General features: G+C 42.4%; 1 protein-coding gene across 1 annotated transcript; it reads left to right on the forward strand.

The window, feature by feature from the left end:
- The first annotated feature begins 2,895 nt into the window (after window positions 1-2,895).
- si:ch1073-335m2.2 (msx2-interacting protein) lies at window positions 2,896-21,109 on the forward strand. The gene is made up of 15 exons (XM_060858515.1): window positions 2,896-3,188; window positions 4,260-4,580; window positions 9,548-10,033; window positions 10,451-10,611; window positions 10,719-10,919; window positions 10,996-11,147; window positions 11,270-11,395; window positions 11,484-11,597; window positions 11,681-11,794; window positions 11,905-12,005; window positions 12,122-19,418; window positions 19,516-19,605; window positions 19,713-19,907; window positions 20,074-20,232; window positions 20,667-21,109. The coding sequence occupies exons 1-15, from the start codon at window positions 3,106-3,108 to the stop codon at window positions 20,796-20,798; spliced, it is 9,732 nt and encodes a 3,243-aa protein (XP_060714498.1). The 5' UTR covers window positions 2,896-3,105; the 3' UTR covers window positions 20,799-21,109.
- Window positions 21,110-22,236: the final 1,127 nt, after the last annotated feature.

Here is a 22,236-nt window from a genome sequence, read left to right on the forward strand (position 1 = left end):
CATCAAGACCCAGCTACCACCCTCACTGGACCCCCGCAGTCCACACCGCTCTAGGGATGACGCAATTGGCACGACCCTCCATTTGGCCCTCACCCACCTCGACAATAAAGACACGAAGGTAAAAAATGCTATTCATAGTCTTCAGTTCACCTGACGGATCATCTGTAGAGATTGTCAAGAGCACCAAATTTCTTGGTGTTTATCTGGCAGAGAACTTCACTTGGTCATGAAAAACAGAACAACAATGAAGCCCAGCAGTGTCTCTACTTCCTACGAAGACTGAGAAAGGCACATCTCCCTCCCCCCATCCTGACTACGTTTTACAGAGGGACCATTGAGAGCATCCTGAGCAGCTGCATCACTGTCTGATTTGGGAACTGCACCATCTCGTGAGGGTAAAGAGTGCGTGTGAGGGGTGTGTGTGTGTGGTGAAGAGTGTATGTGAGGGGTGTTGGCGTTGCGGATGACCCCACACACCCCTCACACACACTTTTCACCACACACACACACACAACCCTCACACGCACTTTTCACCCTCCTACCATCTGGAAAATGGTACCGATGCATTCAAACCCACAAACCCAGACTGTAACAGTTTCTTTCTGCAAGCCATCAGACTCCACAACAATTGAACTGAACTGTACTGAGCACAACACACACACACACACACACACACACACAACTGTGTGTTGCACTAATCTGCACCAAATACACACTCATACAAAATATATCCATGTCTACAACACCACCATATCATACTGCTTACATGCTGTTTTTACACTCTTTTTGCTCCTTACACATTTAGTCAATTGCTGATTTGCACGATACATTAAAGTACCTCATATAACTATTATATTAAGTGTAGACATGTTTAATAGAACCCTCTTGTTCAGATTCCTATATTTTTGTACAATGTACTGTAGAATATACAGTATGTACACTGGTCGGTGCAGTTTTGTGTTTGTATTGATGCGCAGATGCACTTTATTTGTCTTCTACATGTGTTCTATGTAGCTCTGCATTGTTCTGTGTAGCTCTGCGTATGTACTATGTAGCACTATGTTGTACTATGTAGCTCTGCGTATGTTCTATGTAGCACTATGTTATACTATGTAGCACTATGTTCTACTATGTAGCTCTGTGTATGTACTATGTAGCCCTGCGTATGTACTACAGTATGTAGCTCTGTGTATGTACTATGTAGCTCTGTGTATTTACTATGTAGCTCTGCGTATGTACTTTGTAGCTCTGTGTATGTACTATGTAGCTCTGTGTATGTACTATGTAGCTCTGCATATGTACTATGTAGCTCTGTGTATGTACTATGTAGCTCTGTGTATGTACTATGTAGCACTTGTTGTACTATGTAGCTCTGCGTATGTACTATGTAGCTCTGTGTATGTACTATGTAGCTCTGTGTATGTACTATGTAGCACTATGTTGTACTATGTAGCTCTGCGTATGTACTATGAAGCTCTGCGTATGTTCTATGTAACACTATGTTATACTATGTAGCACTGCGTATGTACTATGTAGCTCTGCGTATGTACTATGTAGCTCTGTGTATGTACTATGTAGCACTATGTTGTACTATGTAGCTCTGCATATGTACTATGAAGCTCTGCGTATGTTCTATGTAACACTATGTTATACTATGTAGCTCTGTGTATGTACTCTGTAGCTCTGTGTATGTACTCTGTAGCTCTGTGTATGTACTATGTAGCTCTGTGTATGTACTATGTAGCTCTGCGTATGTACTATGTAGCTCTGCGTATGTACTATGTAGCTCTGTGTATGTACTATGTAGCACTATGTTGTACTATGTAGCTCTGCGTATGTACTATGTAGCTCTGTGCATGTACTATGTAGCACTATGTTCTACTATGTAGCTCTGCGTATGTAATATGTAGCTCTGTGTATGTAATATGTAGCACTATGTTCTACTATGTAGCTCTGCATATGTACTATGTAGCTCTGTGTATGTACTATGTAGCTCTGTGTATGTACTATGTAGCTCTGCGTATGTACTATGTAGCTCTGTGTATGTACTATGTAGCACTATGTTGTACTATGTAGCTCTGCGTATGTACTATGTAGCTCTGTGCATGTACTATGTAGCACTATGTTGTACTATGTAGCTCTGCGTATGTACTATGTAGCTCTGTGCATGTACTATGTAGCACTATGTTCTACTATGTAGCTCTGCGTATGTACTATGTAGCTCTGTGTATGTACTATGTAGCACTATGTTATACTATGTAGCTCTGCGTATGTACTATGTAGCTCTGTGTATGTACAGTACTATGTAGCTCTGTGTATGTACAATGTAGCTCTGTGTATGTACAATGTAGCTCTGCGTATGTACTATGTAGCTCTGCGTATGTACTATGTAGCTCTGCGTATGTACTATGTAGCTCTGCGTATGTACTATGTAGCTCTGCGTATGTACTATGTAGCTCTGTGTATGTACTATGTAGCACAATGTTGTACTATGTAGCTCTGTGGTCCTGGAGGGACTTGGTCTCATTTCACTGTGTACTGGTTTAGATATAAATGGCTTTTTATATAAAAATATAAAAATGCTTTTTTTTTGCTTCATTCACAGTTCATTAAAATCTTAAATAAATACACGTTTGTATTCGAGTCATAATAGGGAATTTAACGTTTTGAATAATATTTAATTGCTTGTTGTGTTCCTCTGTCCGTTACCCCGGAGTTATATTTGTATTTGTTATAGCATTACGGTAGCTAACGCGCGCGCTCCCTTCGTCCTCTGTTGTTGACACGAAGGCGACATTTTCTGTATTTTCTGTGGTGTCGGGAGCGCGCAGAGGCTCCAAGCAGAGAGACGTGCGTGCTCCCGCTCGGTCGAGTTCACACGCCTTGCGCGCTCCCGCTCAGTCTCGAATTCACACGCTCGTGTTGAGACGCAGCAGCCAAAAGGAGCTTTTCTTTTTTTTTCTCACGGCGTTCATTTTGGAAAGGCGGATTTTTCTCCCGACGGTCAGATTAAATATACATTAAACCCCCCAGATACTTTATATTATTTTATATATACAGAGGTGAACACGCATATGTGCATGAACAGGGAAGGGGACACGCAGGATGGTTCGGGAAACCAGACACCTTTGGGTGGGAAATTTACCCGAACATGTTCGAGAAGAGAAAATTGTGGAATATTTTAAACGGTGAGTTGTGTGTATGTGTGTGTATGTGTGTGTATATGTGTATGTGTGTGTGTATCATTAACGTTAGCTCGCCCAGGGCCTTCGTTTAGCCCGCGTTACGGAAACAAACAACATCAGCCCACATAGTCACCGTTTACATCTCACACGACTCGACATTTCACACATTTATACCGTGTTGCGTCTTTAAACGCGTGTAAAATTCACGTTTCGGGACGCATTTCATCCATTAACGTGCTTTATGTAGCCGGTTAGCTTGTGGTGAAATCTGGCTAATCGGCTAGCGTGCTAGCGCGGAGATACGTTTAAAACTCCGACCGCCGTTTAGTGACGAATCACTTTATTTGGTATAAAACGCGAGTGTGATGTTTATTAGTAAACTTCGTCCCCTGTGTATAACTAATCGTGTAAAAAACACAACTCGTTACGATCTTGTTTTATCGCGAGGTTTGACCAGAAGGCTAAGCTAGCTGTTAGCGTGCTAGCATGGGGATCTGTGGTAAGCTAGTGACGGTAACGTTAGCTGGTTGCTAATCGCGTTGCTTTCTAATAAACTCGGGGTTTCGGTTCAATTTTACGTTGTAAAGGTTTTATTTTAATCGGTTAAATGAAATAAAATTGTTTTGACGTGAAAGTTAACTATCTTTCGACCCCAGGAAAAAAATATAAATAAATAAATAAATATTGATATATATTTTTAAAGAGGTTTTTAATTTGTTAATCCTTCATATTTACATTTTAAGCATGAAACTTCATAATGTTAAAATTTAAATATTAAACAAAAAAAACCTGGTTTTAAAATTTGTGTTAAAATGAGGAATAAAGACCAGGACTTTCCTCCATGCGCTACTGTTTGTAGCTTTAAAAAGTAATAAAATGATTAAAATACATTAAAAACCATCAGAAATAATTTGACACACACATAAATGTGCATTTGGATGTGACTGTAACATATTTGGGATGTTTTATATTGTTTGTCAATGATCCACTGTTCCAGATGATCGAGTCATTTCATATTTCTGATTGTGTTTCCTCTCTGTGGTGTGTGTGTGTGTGCGTGTGTGTCTTCTGCAGGTATGGACGTGTGGAGAGTGTTAAGGTCCTCCGTAAGCGAGGTTCAGAAGGTGGCGTGGCAGCTTTCGTGGATTTCGTCGACATTAAAAGCGCCCAAAAGGCGCACAACGCAGTCAACAAAATGGGTGACAGAGACCTTCGCACTGATTACAATGAGCCCGGCTCAGTGCCCAGCTCCGTCCGGGGCCTGGACGACACCTCGCCGTCCAGCAGTCACACGAGGGACGTTGCGAGTTTCTCAAGAGCAGCTGTGGGTCCCGTTTATGGACCCCCGGTGTCGCTTCACACCAGAGAGGGACGCTATGAGCGCAGATTAGACGGGTAAGTGGACGCAGTCTCCCTTCGAACTGCAGGGGGGACCGTGGTGTCAAAAATTAAACCCTTTTCAAACATTTTCAGGTTTCCTTCTGGGTTAAAAAAAATCGAAAGGCCCATTTTGTTTTTTGATTATCTGTTCCCTTCAGCTCTGAGGCCCGACTTCACTCATGGAATTAATTATCCGTATGAATCTTGTTTGTCTCGTTTTTAAGAATGTGTGGATTTCTAAGGTGTGTTATTCAAATAATTGGGATTACTGTGTGAGCCATATCCTTCCTCCGAGCTGGATATTACCTGTGTGGAAAATATCCTGGTGAGTTTGGATATTACGATCGTTTTGTGGATACCTGGTGAGTTTGGATATTAGGCGTTCCTTTCATCCCCCTTCAAGAGTGTTGGATCTTACCTGTACTTCCTTGGATCACCAGTGTGGAAGTATTTACCATGCCATTAACGGATTAAGTGCGTACATGTGATGTTTTTTGTTTCTTATTTCTGTTTTGATTTGATTTTTTTTTTTTTTTTTACACAAGTAGTTTCATCCAAAAATCTACTCAAGAATCAGCTTCTTTTTTTTTTTTTAAGTTGTTTTGTTTTTCCATCTTCCATCTTGATCATTGTGCTAACTCTGTCTCTCATGGTGCTGTGGCAAACCCTGGATGTGTATCACACCGATTTGGATTTAGGACGAGTCAAAAAGGGTTTTAAAATTGTGCCTTGGGATTTAAGAGAAGTCACAAGAAAGGTAACGTGTTCGGGTGGCCTTCCAGTGGTTCGTGTGGAGATATGCGCTAATGCGGTCAGGGCTTTCATTTTCCATCATTTTCCACCCGCTAGTCATGTTAGGTCTGGAGCTAAAGGCGAGACAGGACTAACGTGGAGCTTGAAGATCGAAGCTCAGAAGATGCCCAGATTGGATAAATGAAGAAACACCTGTCATGGATCTAACCCTGTATTTTATTTTTACGTTTTTGGGATATACGATATTGGACCTGCAAGCCGAGTTTGGATTTACCTTCAGTGTAAATGTGGATGTACCAGAGTCAAATCAAGTGGACTTTAGATGTACAGACAAAGCTGAGGATTTCTACTAACACACCTACTGGCTTAAAATAAAGGAATATCCCAAAGTCTGTCTAATTCCCAAAGATTGATGGAACTAATCTGCAATCAGAGACTGGGATTACTGTTTTGTTTTTGTTTATCAACAGCAGAAATCCTCTTTTTGGTGATTGCTTCATCCTGCCCTGAAACTAATGATGGGATTACTTCTGAATAGAACGTGGATATCAGCTTTTTTCTCTAAAACTATTTTTGTGTTCTCCTCGGTCGTGTCAGGATAGTTTTTGAATTTTTGAGAACTGGAACTCCTTACAGTAGATTTGTGAAGCTCGGTCCTGTCTGGATATTCTTCTTTCTTCACGGTGGAGAATATTTTTTATCGTGACAGCAAGAAGGCGCAGTTTACCTCCCTTTTTTTTTTGGCCTCTATTTTTGGCTCACACATTTGCCCTCCTATATTGTGTTTGGAATATGTAGGTTGAATTACTGCTCTGAAAAGGTTGGTATTTCCCTGCCTCATGCACCCTCTGTGCTTTTTCTTTATCTAACCCAGATATTGCTTCTCTTTTTACTTTTCCTCACTCCTACTAACCTTAGAGCTTATAGCATTTAATGAAAAACAAAACACTGCCTGTTTTTGGATAGAAAGGTTTCTCAGATTCTTTCTGATCTCATAGTGTTTTTAAACCTTATTTCTGTCTTTCTTTCTGTCTTTCTTTGCTCAGTGTATTAGTTTCTGTCCTTCTGCTGTCTTTACTCTCCTGAACTTCACTTGTTGCTGTCTGATTTTTCATTCTTGTCTCTGGTGTTGCTTTAAGTCTTAACACCACAGTTCAGTATTTTGGAGAGCATAAATCGTTACAAGGAAATAATAGCAAAAAAAAAAAAAGGTCCAGGACCGTCCATAAACCGTTTATCTACATAGATTTGCCCTCTAAATAGTTATTTTCTATTCAAATAAAACATTGATGCCAGAAACTTTAGTCTCCAGAATCCATCATTAAACTGGAGTTACAGATCAACTTTGCATATATATATTATATATGTGTGTGTATATATTTATATATATATATATATATATATATATATATATATATATATATATATATATATATATTCATAATCTTCTTTTACTTTTTTACTAACTGAGCTTTTGTGAATTTACAAAACATATCACAAGTGCTACATCACATTGCTCTGAACCTCAGTATTAAAGCGAATTCTTCCTCTAAGCTGTCTACAAAAAAATGAAGAATTTTGTTACATGAAACCAAATTAACATTTAATTTACCGAGTTATTCCAGTGTTTAGCAATTGACACTATAAACATAACCCCCTTAAAAGGCTCAAAAACCGTAAATGATAACATTGATTCACGTGTCATGGAATCTGTCTGGAAAAACTTTACCGGGAGCTCAGAATTGCTCCAGTTGCTTATGAACGCAGCTGATAGCTGATAGTTAGCTTTGAAGAATTTGGCTTCACTTTGTGTTAAAGAACCTTAAATAAAAAAAAATAATAATAATGATAGTTAAAATATGGAGGGCAATCCAATGGCGCTCATGTCACAACTGCAGTAAAGGAGTGACAAGCTAACAGTTTGTGTAGCTACTATACTTACTAGCTAGATTGAACAGTGACCTGTACACTTTAAAATGTTTTAGAATTTATACAGATACGTATTAGGTGTGTAAGAAAATCACAATATTTTGTTTGCCAATGCTGTATCGATTCTCACAAATGCAATATCCATATTAAAAAACTCATAAAAGATTCTTTTAAGTTGTTTCATTTTGAGTTTATATCCTGACTGCTAGATGGCAGTCGTCTTATCTTTGAACTAGCGACCGGAAATGCTAGGACTTTACTAATGTTAGCGTAAATATAGTTGCTTGCGATAAATGTGCAACGCCAACGTCATATCTTCGAAGAACACGACAAATCCGAGAGCGCACGTAACGAGGCACCACTCTGACGTACCGCTAACAAAACAATAGAAGAAATACACATACGATGTTTGCAGCGTAGCCGGAATCTGGCCTCGCATTTGTTACGTTAGTACATTGTTGAAATTTTAAAGCAGGCCTCTAAAAATATATATAGTCTGTTTATAACAGCTTACATTTTATACTTAATTTAACTAAAGAACCCTGCAAGAACCCCCCATGGCCCCCTTAATGACAATATCCCAAAATATCGCCTTGCTTACAGTATCACAACGTATCGCATCATATCATATCGCAACCCACGTAGCGTGATACATATCGTATCGTCAGATTCTTGCCGACGCACAGCCCTAATACGTACACCATACACCATACAGCCTTAGCATGAACACCACTTGCAGTTCCTCCCTTTGCTGCCAAAACATCCGTAATGCATCAAGGACTTCTGAAAGTATGCTGTGGTATCGGACACCAAGCCATTAGCTGCAGTTCTCATCAAGCCCGGTCTGATGAGTCACGTTTTCATTTCCATCACGTGGATGGCGGCTCTTTTGGAGATGGTCTGACCCGGATGTCACTCAGAGCTTGCCCATTTTTTCTTCTTCTAATACAACATTTTTGACAACTGTTTATTCACTTGCTGCCAGTCACATCCCTTACGAGATAGAGATCATCGTTGTTATTCGCTTCATCTTTCAGTGGTTTTAACGTTATCGCTCGTTGATAAATACATACGGAACGTTTGCGTGCAAATATTCAAAATGCTCCTCCTTTTTTTTTTTTTTATTTTTTTTTATTTTTTATTTTTATTTTTTTATTTTTTTTGGGAAAACGTACATGCCGACTCTGACTATAGCATTTGTTTAGAAGCCAAAAAATTTCTTCAGAGATTTTCTTCGGTGTCAACCGGTCTAAAAAAAAAAAGCAATCACTGAGATGAATGGAAAGAAATCCCAATGTTGAAACACTACACGCATCTAAACACTTTCAATATAAAGCAGTGGGAAAAGTTAGCTTTTTTTTTTTTTTTTTTTTTTTTTTTGGGTATACTTAAGTGTGAAGTTTTCTAAAGACAAGTTAGTTATTTATGTACCTAAACCAAATGTTTTATAAATGGATTTGATTAAGTTAGTAAGAAACGAGTTGTATTTGGTGTAAGCTATTTTGGTGTTGTATGCTAGTTTTAAACAAATTAGTTCAAACTAACACGCACACGATCTAAGGACGATTGGTAACGAGTATTTTAGTCAGACTGTAGTGTAGACGCCATCTTCGTTTTTACTAGCTTTTAAATGCCAGTGAAGTTAATTATTTAAATCTGAACGTGAATAGACGGGTTGGTTTTGTTGGTGCAGAGATTATCTGAATCACTTCCTACTTTTTAAGCCACACCTCCAGCTGTCTTTCTAGAGTTAGGCACATATCTGTGAGATGTTAAACACCTCCAATTGACAAGACGACTGTGGAGTGATTTACACGTGCATGTTTACTAATAATTGGGCTGTTCTGTGACTGTTAGTCAAGTTATATTCTCATATTCAGTGTAAAACTAAGAAAGGCAGATTTTTGATGCTCATCTGATCAGGGTTGTCTAGGGTGTGTCTATGCATTTGGACGTTTTTTTGACCAAATGAAAAAATATTAACAGTACGTTTATAATATTTTTTTATATTATGTGAAAATAAAATAGTTGGTTTAAACCAACGGAAGAATTGCAAGGTCAGGAACGATATCTGTGACTTTTTATGTGCACAGAAACATGCTAGATGTTTTGATCCGTTGTGTGTTTTAAATCAAGTTGTGCAGTGGTGGTAATTGGGTACAGCTTCAACTTACAGCCAATCAAAGTTCCCGCAGTCATCACTGAGAATATTAAGTGTTGTACTTTTGCATGAAGTTGTTTTTGTTAGTTGATTTTGAATTTTGTCTTTCCTTTCTTATTTCTTTCTGTCCCTTTCGCAGCAGTTCAGACAGTCGGGATCGAGCGTACGAGCATAATCCATACGGACACCACGAACGCGGTGGCACTTTCGATAGGCCGCGGCACTACAACACGGACTATTACCGAGACCGTGCTATTTTTGCCTCTGGAGTTGGGGCCAGCCCCGCGGTTAGTGCGATTAGTGGGGGTTTTGACACTCCGGAATCTCATTTTGAGTCTAGAGTCCGTGACCCCTTCACTCTGTCTGGGTCCGCCCGGCGAGATCCATACCGCGATGACAGGGGACGGCGTGTTGATCGGACTTACCATCATCGCCGAAGTCGATCGTCTCATTCCTCTCAATCACGGCACCCTTCTCCACAAAGGACCACAGGACAGACCCCCAAAGCTTCCCATTCCCCAAAAAGAGCTCCTGTTTCTCCAGGCAGAGGTCCACGTTCACGTTCCCGAAGCCGGTCGTCCAGCTCCGATTCAGTCAGCAGCACCAGCAGTACCGGAAGTGGCAGGTAGGTGTTTTTTTTTCTTTCCATTAACTGCTTTCTTTCTTGAAATAGAATCAAACCCTTCGCATTTGTCATTTGGGACTTTTGTCAGTTTGAGTGGATGCAACGATTTAAAAGGCAAAATTTGAATAAATGTTAATTTTAAGTGCGTCCTTCTCTACTTGCAGGTTTCTTAAGAACCTTTGAGACCATGGTTTCACATGGCAATTGTTGTATTTAATAGGCTATGTAAAAAGAGAATTTGGAGATACTTAAGAACATGGATTTGAAAAAGAAACGATGTCCTTGGACTATACAGACAACAGAGTCTGTTCCGGGATTTTAAACTCTAGCAGCTTGCTTTTATCATTAAAGCGAGTTGGTCTTTCAGTACTGTACGTGTTTGTTCTGAAATGGTGGTGTTTTTCTGTCGTCTTGTAGCAGTGACTCCAATAGTAGTTCTAGTGAGGGGTCCCGAGCACGCTCAGTTCAGTCTGCAGCCACTCACCCACCTCCGGCACCTCCTGCACTCTCTCTGGACTGTGATGAACCGCGTAGAAGTTTTGGCATCAGGGTCCAGAACCTCCCTGTACGATCCACAGGTTGGTACCAAAACTGGGTGTTTGTTGAATTGGGTGTTGTTTTTATCTCCTCATTTTTTTTAAACTACGGTAACAGTAGATCAGTGACCGTGTGTTTTCTCTTCTAGACACAAGTCTGAAAGATGGACTTTTCCATGAGTTTAAGAAGTATGGGAAGGTAACCTCAGTGCAGATTCATGGGGCCTCAGAGGAGCGATACGGCTTGGTGTTCTTCAGACAGCAGGAAGACCAGGAGAAAGCTCTCAGTGTGTCGAAAGGAAAGCTTTTCTTCGGTATGCTGATCGAAGTGACCGCTTGGAATGGCCCTGGTGAGTGTTGCTTCTGTTGTGTTTTGTAGTTTTCCAGCTTCTCGCTAGTCGCTTACCCGTTTGTCTTCTAACACAGAGACAGAAAGTGAGAACGAGTTTCGGCCGCTGGATGGGCGGATTGATGAGTTTCACCCAAAGGCAACCAGAACCTTGTTTATCGGGAATTTGGAGAAAACGACTAACTACCAGCAACTGCTTGATGTTTTTCAGCGCTTTGGAGAGATAGTGGTAAGCGTTTGAGTCGACTCCGTTGTTTACTGGAGACCCCGCACTTCCACCTTGCTCACATCCTTAATGTTTTGCCAGTGTGCTTGTTTCACCCCACACTTTTTTTTTTCTTTTCTTTTAAGGATATCGATATTAAGAGAGTTAACGGTGTCCCCCAGTATGCCTTTGTGCAGTACTCTGACATCGCCAGTGTGTGTAAAGCTATTAAGAAAATGGATGGAGAATATCTGGGAGCCAACCGACTCAAGGTATTTGTCCAGCTACTTTAGTAAACTTAAGTCTTTAATCACATTTATGCACCTTCACTCAAAATTGCTGTCTGGTTGCCCTTTGCAGCTTGGCTTTGGGAAGAGTATGCCTACGACCTGCGTATGGTTAGACGGTCTGTCTTCTAACATTACAGAGCAGTACCTCACACGGCACTTCTGTCGCTATGGACACGTGGTGAAGGTATTTTACATGTCTGATTTGTGCAGTTGATTTTGTATTTTGCATTTCGTGTTGAAACCTGCTTAATTATCGCAATTTTGTAGGTCGTGTTTGACAGATTGAAAGGGATGGCCCTGATTCTATACAACAACACTGATTTTGCACAAGCTGCAGTAAGAGAGACCAAAGGATGGAAGATTGGTGGCAACAAAATTAAGGTAGATACCAAAGTTAATTTCCCTGTTGCCTCGGATGAATGAACGTCAAGCGTGGAACGATATTGCTAGCCGTGTACCTGTTACATTAGGTGTGTGCTTGTCCTCTGCAGGTTGATTTTGCCAGTCAGGAGAGCCAAGTGGCATTCTATCGCTCTATGCAGGCATCGGGACAGGATATGCGTGACTTTTATGAAATCCCCTCAGACAGAAGGTAACTGTTTAGAAAATTGTTAAAAAAATAGTTTTTCATAAGAAAAACAAACAATCCGTTTATACCGATGTCAGACGGAAGCAGTTTATTAATCTTCACCCCTTTTTCATTGTCAGGGACGATCGAAGACCTTCGTATCATGATTTCTCAGCAGAGAGGGCGTACTATGAGAATGTTCGTGCACCAGGTATCTATGCCGATGATCCAAGGCGAGACTATCCCGCTCGCAGTCGTGAACGTTATCCGGAACTAGAACATTACCAAGGTGAACACTATGACCCACGGTATCACGAAGACCCTCGTGAATATAGAGATTACAGAGACCCCTTTGAACAGGATATCAGAAAGTATAGCTACATCCAGCGGGAACGAGAACGAGAGCGTGAACGTTTTGAGGCGGACCGTAGCAGGTGGAGCCCGTCCCATCCGCGCCGGCCCATAACCCCTTCTGCCTCCCCTTCACCATCCGACCGCGTCCCTAGGGAAGCAGAGCGACGTGTGTACAGGCACTCATCTGAGAGAAGTGAAAGCTGTAGCTCCTTATCACCTACTCCTCAGTTTGAAAAGTCTGAAAAGTCTCCAGTGGATTACAAACCAGAGAATTTGGACAGAGAAATTGATCAGGCTGAGGCTGACCGCGTAAGTGGGACAGAAAAGAGCAAGCGTGGAAGGCGCAAAGAAAAATCCGAGAGAGAGAAGGGCGAGAAAACGAAATCAAGAAGGGGTAAAGTGCAATCTCCTAGTGTACCTTATTCTGAAGCAGACAGGGAGCCCAGTCTGGATTCAAATTCTGGAAAAATGAAGGGTTCAGATGCAGAGAGCTCAGAGAACAGAGTGCAGAGGCACAAAAGTGAGGGTGAACCTTCTCCTACTGATGTGATGTCTCGATTGGAGTCGCAAAAAGAAAGGCTGGACGGTGCTAAAATTGATTCGGTTGATCGGGATAACAAAGGGAGATCAAAGAAACTCAAATCGGAAATTGGAAACGAAGGGAAAGAATCCATTTTGGATTCTGACAGGCTTGCGGCGCGAAAAAGGCGTTTTGGCGATCCCGGTGGCAAAGCCTTAAAACAGAAGAGAAGTCGCCTTGAGGACGAACAGAACACGGGTGTTAATCAACTCGCGGATATCGGGGCATCTTATTCAAAGGAAGGAGAAAGCGATGTGAAAACATTAGATAAAGAGGGACAGAAGAAAGAACATTCTAAGTCTAAAACCGAGAGGATGTCTTCTCATTTAAGGGACGAATTAGAGCACCGAGCTGACTCACAAGACTCATCTGGACAGCAAGAGGAGCATTCTGAGCCTAATGTGGAGTCCCAGTCTGGACCAAGCCTGTCAAGGCTATTTTCGAGCGACGGAACTCCAGAAAAAGACAACAAAGGCAAGGATGAGTATTTGGACATAGATCTTTCTCAGAGTTATCGAAAGCAAATGGAGCAGAACCGAAGACTTCGTCAGCAGCTCCAAGAGCCTGACAAACCAGGAAAACCCGAAACTCCGCAGTGTGTAGACGCGGAAGATTTCGAACACCGTAGTTTGGTGCATGAGGTAGGCAAGCCACCCCAGGACGTTACTGATAATTCTCCCCCGAGTAAAACCAAGAAACAAGATCACTTAGACATAGAGGTTGGTACCAAAAGAGAGCGGGTGTATCGAATTTTCCGTCCAAAGAGCGAAGAGTCAGAGTGGAGTACAAACTCACCCAGATTTAATACCTCTCAACAAGGAGAGGAAGAATACACAGATGTTCCTCAACTAATTACCGTGAAAGAGGTAAAAGAACAACCTAAACAAGAAGACGGTTCTCACCAGGACATGGAGCTAACGGTTAAACGTGTCCATACCTCACAGGTGTCCAAACTAAGCACGTCACTACACGATGAGCAGAGGCGTTGGGAAAGTCGCCTAAAGCAGGATTTGTTACCTGACTTTTCAAGGACTTCGGAAAAAAGACGACTCAATCGGTCGTATTTGGAATATAGACTTTGGCCTGATTTAGAGCCAGGCGAGGTGCGCTCTGACTCTGAAGAAGATAGAGAACACAAACCAAACTCTCCCATGCCCTCCACCTCACTGTCCTTCCCTGAAAGACATCGCGGAGACAGACTATCGGAATCCAAACTAACTGGCTCACTGGAAAGGAACAAGTTTTGTTCATATGCCCTTGACCAGACAATTACACCAGACACTAAAGCGTTGCTGGAGCGGGCAAAATCGTTATCATCTTCACGGGAAGACAACTGGTCTTTTTTGGACAGCGACTCTCATTTTGCCAGTTTCAGAAGCAGAAAAGATACAGAAAAGGTGGAAGCAACGCCACGACCGACTCCTTCGTGGTACATGAAGAAGAAGAAAATACGGAGCGAGTCTGAGGATAAACTAGATGACCGAAAAGAAGATCCTAAACCAGAAGAACCGGAACGGCGAGAGCTGTTTGCCTCTCGTTTTCTCCACAGTTCTATTTTTGAGCAAGACTCAAGGCGACTTCAGCATCTTGAAAGAAAGCACGAAGACCCTGAACATGGTACGGGCTTTCCAGCAAACCAGCAAAGCCAAATTGAAGGCCAGCCTGATTCTGAACCAGTGGTTCTTTTCTACGATCGCTTTTTAGAGTTGACAAGACTGCAGGAACAGAAGGGGAAAGAGCAGTCTCAGCAAGAATCCAAAAAAGAGGAAGGCGTTGATGGACAAGCCGTTAATAAAACGCCGGAGGAAGAACAACACGGTGCTATTGAGCCAGCAGAGATTAAACCGGTCAGCCCCGTACAAGCACCTCAGTCAAGCCCCGTGCAGTTCATGCAACCACTTCCTGTTCAAGAAACTCAGAAACCTCCTCCTGCTGTAACAACTAAGGAGATGGCTCCACAGCAAGATGTTTGTAATGTCAAAGTACCTTCCCCTAAATTTAGTCTTTCAGCAAAAGAAGAAGAAAAACTGTCAGAACAGACTTTAGTCTCTCTGACAAATCCACTGCCTAAAGAACCCACTGAGTCAAATAGATCTGAATCCCAAGACTCTCAGGCCTTAGTGAATAAAATTAAAAGTCCTACTAAAGAGATGGAACAGTCCAGTGTCCGGGATGTTGAGCAGTGCTTCATTAGCGAGACACAGACCGTGAACACTCGAGTGAGTTTTGAACCCAAATCTGAGCCACAAACTGAGCTCCCTGAATTACAGAATCCTTCCTCTCCTAAGATTTTAGATGAAGCTGAAGGAAGATTAGAGAAACCAGAAGCTGTATCTGTGGAAGTTGAACCTCTTTCCAAAGAAACTGAGTCAAAAAGTATAGACAGTTATACTGTGGACGAACCTCTCTCTCCTCCCCCAAAGTCCAGAAGCAAGAAGGGCAAGACCTCGCCTACAACCCCAGTACCCCCTTTGACCCCATCGAACGCATCGGATAAACAAAGCACTCGCAAAAGTGAGCGGATTGATAGAGAAAAGCTTAAGCGCTCCACATCTCCAAGAGTGGATTCATCTAAAGCAATTGCGGATGCCAAGTCTACTGGCAAGTCACCCATCCATAGCCCTGAGACCGAACAAAGTGTAGAACAAAACACTCCCCCTGTGAGAGCGAGGCGTAGAAATGTACGTTCCGTTTACGCCACTCCAGTAGAAGATGAATCTACATCCCAAACTGCCAGGGAAGTGGAATCGCCGCGTGGGGCACGCAAACGTGGTGTAGACAAAGACGCAGGGCAACAGCAACCGGAACCAGACAGCGTTTCTGTATTGCCAACCGTGCGGCGGGGGCGTCCACCTAAGAATCGGCGCCAAGGAGAGGATTTTTCAGCTGCGAAGAGTGAACGGACAAAATTACCCGAAACTAAGGAGTTTGAGATCAGTGAAACTGGAAACAACGAAGCCGTCACCAAAGTAGGCAAAGGAAAACATTCCCCCTATTTAAACAAAGCTGCAAATCAAGGTGCTGGGTCTGGATTAGCAAAAAAAGGAGAGAGAATTGATAAAATGTCTGATGCTATAATTGCTGCCGAAATGAACGTGGATTCTCAGAACAGCAGCGGCCAGCATGATGGTGGCCCTTCGGTGACAAATGAGTCAAAGGAAGAGAATAAGCCACAAAGCATTTCAGAAACAAAACAAGAAAAAGACAGAATTACTCAAATAGAAAGCCCTACTGGAAGTCAAGATAAACTCTGTGAGTCTGTCCAAGAGCAGTTACCTTTGGACAAAAGTGTGAGAACAAAAAGTACTCGAATAACTTGTAGTTCAAAGTTAATGACGGAGGATAAATCTCTTGTACTCAAAAATCTCAGGATCAGGCTTGATGTGACCGAGGTAAAGGCGATGCTGCAAAGTGGTGAGGATGAATCGGGGCATGACGACTGTCTTAAAAAGGTGGTGCCGGGAATATCACCCAAAGATCAGATACTGGATCCTAGATTTGAGAAGGTACCCGTAGAGGAAGATTGTAATAAAGAGTCTGTAACAACACCCCCAAAGGTCACAGATCCTCATGAGGCATTGCTGTCCCGCCAGATAGAGCTTGAACAAGCTGTAGAGAACATTGCCAAGCTTACAGAAGACCCTGCACTTGTTCAGTTCAAGAACACAAATGAGTCCCAAGCTCCTTTATCTGACCTTGTAGAGGGGCGTGAGGAAGACAAGCCGGCCAATCCTGCTAGTGAAACTGAACTTGCTGCCGCTATTGATTCCATAACGTCTGAGGACGTGTCTTGCAGCTTGCCTCAAGACCAAGTTGTCGGCACTGTCGTCGATCCGGACCCACACGCCATTCAAACGCTAGTCCCAGATGCCAAAGTAGTTGACGGCAGCAACCCGGCCACTGTCCAAGAGGACGCTTCAAACGTTGGGACACCAAGAAAAGGAGGCAAAGGAAGACCAAAAGCCCAAAAGAGGACCAAAGGACAAAAGGTTGCTGCGAGCAAAAAGGAACCCGTTAAGGATAGTATGGTAGTGGAACCTGAGAATCTTTCTTTTAAGTCCTCAGAAACCACAACAGCACCAGCAGTTCAAGATATTCTACCCACTGCTGCTGCTGCTGCTGCTGCTGCTGTTATTTCCCCCTTATCAAAGCAAGATTGCAATGTAACTGCTAATATTGTCCCTGAAATTCCTCAAGTGATTGAGAGCGGTCTTAAAGAGCCGTCTGACTTGCCAAAATCATCTAGTCCAGCAGCAAGCAAAAGCCCCACATCAGTCCAGCCTCAGCTTAATCCTTTTGAGTGTACATCTCCTCCTCTTTCTCCCACAAGTATTTGCCTCAAACCTTCACATCCAAGCAGACTGTCAGTTTCCCCTACAGACAGATTGAATCAGCCTAAAGAGACGGCAGTTGTTTCCCCTTCAGCCACTCCCACAACTCCGTTAGAAAACCCTACGTTGCTGTCCGATTCCTTCGCTCATGATCCTAACACCAGTGATCTGCGTAAGATTCTTGCAAAACCGAGAGGTGTTCCGATCTCGGAGGCGACTGCTATTTCTGGAAGCATGCATGTCAGAGAGAGTCAAGAGTCAAGAGATGTCAAGAGTTCACTGCATGAAAGCAGGCAACCTTCTATGCCAGCTCAGCCGGTAGTTCGCCAGCCGTCGTCGTTACCGTTGACAGAGTCAAAGCAGATCTTTAACGAGAAATCTGTGATTTCCGTCATCGCCTCCACTGCTACCTCAGTTATCAGCAGAGTTTGCAACCCCCCTGAATCTGAGGAGAAACCCAGTCTTTCGATCGTTAACCCGTTTGTAGAAAAGCAGCCACCAAAACAGATGTACCAGGCCAGCATAGAGGAAGTTAGCACTTATCACGGACCACCCGCTGGAGAAGAGGGTGGGAATGCAGGTCGCTATATAGTGGAGAGCACATCCCTGAGTACAGGCCCCACTGCAGGTCTCAGGGTAAACACCTCTGAAGGAGTGGTAGTGCTGAGTCACTCAGGTCAGAAGATCGAGGGACGACAACGCATAAGTGCCAAAATCAGTCAAATTCCGCCACCTAGCGCAGTGGACATAGAATCTCAGCAGCTAGTGTCGATGCCTCAGCTCAAACAGGAACTTTTCAGTGGGTCCCAAAGAGACATGCCTAAGGGTTCAGTACCTCCAGTGGACCATTGTCATTCCTTGAAGTCGCAGACAAATGTTTCTACTAAGCATGAATCTGGATCGGACAAATTAGACTCTTTCCCTCCAGTGCAAAGTGGGGTTGTGAAAAGATTACAGCAGACACCTGGCCCTTCACAGGTATTGGGTTTCCATCACTCGGAATACACAATGCTGATGAAGCATTCAAAGAAAGGAGAAGGAAACGAACCTTTGAATGTGGAAAATGTCAAATCTTCCTGGGTGTCTACTATAAGTCCTGCCATAAGCCCTCACCTTCCTTCTACAGGCGGCAATCACGTCGGGTTCATTCCAGGCGCTACAGAGAGAGCCCCTTCACATATTCAGACCAAACAGGAACCCCGCTCGCCAAGGAAATCCGGACACCCCCATTCTTCTTTTTCCAAAGTGCCTTCCCCCATTGGCTCTTCGTCTCCTAAAGGTGTGTCTATGGTCTTACCAACCGGTTTACCTGCAATGTCTCAGTATGTTCCTAGTGTGCATCACTCTGAACAGTCAGTGATAATGCCTCCTCATAGCACGCATGGCAGCCTTGGCAGAATGTCCCCTCATCGTGTGGGTCAGGCAATTTCTATGGGTCACCTTTCTCAGGCAGACGTAAGAGTCAACACGCCTCCGTTATCAGTTATGAACTATGGAATTCACACTGAAAGCCTCACTTCATCTTGGGCACCTGGACAGCAACGCCCTACGTCTCCTCAGGCCGTGGGAAACAGAGAAATGGTTCTAAAAGTTAATCCAGCCAGTGCAAGAGGTCATGACCCAAGCGATGAGGAGGCAGCAAGACGCTTTCATCAAGCACTTGGAAGGCCACCGGCGACTCAGCTCAAACAAGAGTCAATACAAGCAGAATACCGTGGGGCGCTTCACAGCGGCTTGCCACTGCTTAACATGCAACCAAGAGACATGCGGATGCTGATATACCACCCGCAGGGGGAACGTCCAGCTGCCGAGCTGCATCAGGGGCATATAACGGATGCTGTCCCCCCCACTTCGACCGCGACCAGCATTACAGCCTCACTCTCTCCACGGGCGCACCTTTTGCAGAAAGGTGTGTCTGACAAGGATCCCCTGAAGCAGTCTGAAATAAAGAGGGCCACACCACCCCCTGGGAAAGATGGAATACTTGGAATCCGTGGTGCACTGCCTGCCATGGCTTCTCCTAAGCGTGTTCCTCTGATCGCTTCAGGGACCGTGCAGCCGTTTTCGGAGTATTCTAACATGTACACCAACTTGCGTACTGTGCACTCTCAGTTTCCTGAAAATTCATCTATGGGTATCAGCCAGTCTCCTCGCAACATCACCCCGTCACAGGTAAGTTTTGAAACCTTGTACTGAGGAGTTAAAAATGTATGATTTTTATATCTGCATTACTCTAATTCAAAAAATATTTTTATTATGTTTAATAAAGAGTCAAGAATCTGACCACAACCAGGTTCAAACAGAAAATCAAGTGGAGCATGTTGGACACCAGCAAATCAACATGGTACAGCTTCTCACGGTAAGGCACAAAGACCGAATTTTCAGGTGTGGGGCAAAACAGTTTAAGTGCTTAAATTGTGTCCATAAAGAACTACATTTTTATGTGCACTTTTTTGTCTTGAACAGAAATATCCCATCGTTTGGCAAGGATTGCTGGCATTGAAAAATGAAACTGCTGCCGTCCAGTTGCACTTCGTGTGTGGAAACAAGTCTCTTGGCCTGCGCTCGCTTCCCGTGCCTGAAACTGGACCTCCTTTGCGTATTGTCCAGAGGATGAGATTAGAAACGCAACAGCTTGAAGGAGTAGCTCGCAGAATGACTGTAAGTTTATGAACTATGTATGATTTTCAATTTATGTCAATTTTTCTTCAAAAACCTTTTTTCTATATTGAAAAAAATATTTTTAGAATATTTATAATTTGACAGTAAGACTGTGTGATATTCGTGTAGTTTGTACCTTACAACTTTTCCCCCCTTTTGTCTGTAGGGTGAGAGCGAATTTTGCCTGCTGCTCGCCATGCCTTGCGGTCTAAATCAGGAAGATGTTGTGACACAGACACAAGTGCTCAAATCAGCCTTCATTAACTACTTGAAGGCCAAACTGGCTGCAGGCATCATCAACGTCCCCAATCCTGGCTCCAATCAGGTGAGTGCGTCCCTCATGATCATGCTTTTTCCCTGTCTAAAGTTATGGCTACTTTTATATTTGTGTCTATATTGAGTGGAACCTTAGTGTGTTCTACCACTTGGTGGGGTTCTTGGGCGTTAAATATAAACGATTCGGTAATTGTATAAGTAACTTCATCAAAACATTCAGCATTATTTTTGATGGTGTATATCTTCAGTATATTCAGCATTTCCACAGCTTTTACAGAGTTCACCTGAAACCAGACCGTAGTAAGATGCTCTCATTGTTGTGTTCACACCAGTTCTTCTGTTCAGACACTAAAACCAACAGAAAACAACTTCGATTAATCAACTTAACTCTTATTCGACGTAATGCGTGTGAATGAGCTCTAAGGATCATGTAAAGACTTATCAAGCGTGTGACCCTCTTGTTTTTCCCGCTCTCTCCTCTAGCCTGCCTACGTGTTACAGATCTTCCCTCCGTGCGAGTTTTCAGAATCTCACCTTTCACGGCTTGCTCCTGACCTCATCAACCAGATCTCTAGCATTTCGCCTCACCTCATGATTGTCATCACCTCTGTGTGATCTTCTGCGTCCTTTAAACTTGGACTTGAATAAACCTCGATGTCATGGACACGTTTGCATTTTTTGGATTTGATGGAGCTCAGGAGAAACCGGTGGTGTTCGGAATTCTACATATCAGTGTGTGCAGCACCGCTCCACATTTATCTCCCGTTTCACATCTCTCTGCTGTATTTGTATTTATTGGTGGGTTTTTTTTTGTTTGTTTTTTTTAAAACTCATGGAAATTCTTTCGGGAAAATCAGGATTTTTTTTTTTTTTTTTTTTTCCTTTTCTTTTTTTTTTTTGTATGTCTTTCATGATTATGCCCCCCACATTTTTTTTTTTTTTTTTTTTTTTTTTTTTTTTTTTAAAAAGATGGAGATTACAAATCAATGTAACAGACTAATGTATTTTTTAAAAGTATCCTGCACTCCGTTCATCGGTCAGGAGAAATAACTTTGGGAATGTACATTTCAAAGGATCGACTCATCAGCCTTGCTTTGTTGCTTTTTGTCACTCACTTTGCTAATCCATGTTAGCGTAGGTTTAAATGCCGGCTCTTGGAGTTTTGTGATTGCGGGACTGTAAATATTTTAAATATTTAAAACAAAAAAAAAACTTGGCAAAAATGGCTTCAACCCCAGAGAAGTCGCCCCTTTTTATTTCAACCTTGAGACGAGCGGAAAAAGAACATCAACGTAAATGTTTGTGCTGTAAATATTGAAGACTTTGGGATGGCAGGTCTTGAGGGTTTGTTTTGTGGGCACTTCAAATTTTCTTACTCAAATAAAAAAAATCCAGAAAACTTGAATATAACAGTCATATTCTTTCTCTCTTCTCTCTCCCTTTTTCTGCCTCTCATTTCATCATTTGTGTTCATTGATCTTGAGATCATGAGAATCATTTGGTGTAAATAAATGTCTTTAACCGTATTGAAACATTGACAGGAATACTATTGTGTTTTTTTTTATTTATAACACAAGTATTTTGTAAAAAGGAAACGATCACGTTGCTCTACATATCCATCGATACGTAATCTTAACTCGGCGCCTTACTTTAATTTTAAGCAGTTAAATGTTGAAGCTGGTAAACACAAATAACGTGTGATGTGTTATGACTCAAGAATTTTCCAGGAAGTTAGGAGCACGAGCTGTTACGGTGATTTCTGAAAACATGGTAATTCAAAAAGTGTGAGCAGATTTATTTGGGGATTATTATTATTGTTATTATTGTTATTATTGTTATTAGGGAAAGTAGTCCAATGTTGACAGAAGTGAACGAAACTGATTTCCTGGTTTAACTGTGCAGCTTGTCTTCTAAAAAGGAACAAAAGTATGTCAACAACCAGATAAGTGTTTGATCTTCCATCTCCTGTTGTGTAAAAATTTGTGTCTGATTATCGCAGTCGGATTTGATCGTACACCTACTTAATACTGAGTGAAAATGAAACACAAGGGTG

Source organism: Tachysurus vachellii, chromosome 22 (assembly GCF_030014155.1).
Source record: "Tachysurus vachellii isolate PV-2020 chromosome 22, HZAU_Pvac_v1, whole genome shotgun sequence".
NCBI classification, from domain to species: domain Eukaryota; kingdom Metazoa; phylum Chordata; class Actinopteri; order Siluriformes; family Bagridae; genus Tachysurus; species Tachysurus vachellii.

Bases quoted from the DNA above. Each gene is read 5' to 3' on its own strand.
- si:ch1073-335m2.2 (XM_060858515.1), top strand. From the start codon at position 3,106: ATGGTTCGGGAAACCAGACACCTTTGGGTGGGAAATTTACCCGAACAT. The intron at 3,189-4,259 runs GTGAGTTGTGTG...TGTCTTCTGCAG, and splicing joins ATTGTGGAATATTTTAAACG to GTATGGACGTGTGGAGAGTG. The intron at 4,581-9,547 runs GTAAGTGGACGC...TCCCTTTCGCAG, and splicing joins TATGAGCGCAGATTAGACGG to CAGTTCAGACAGTCGGGATC.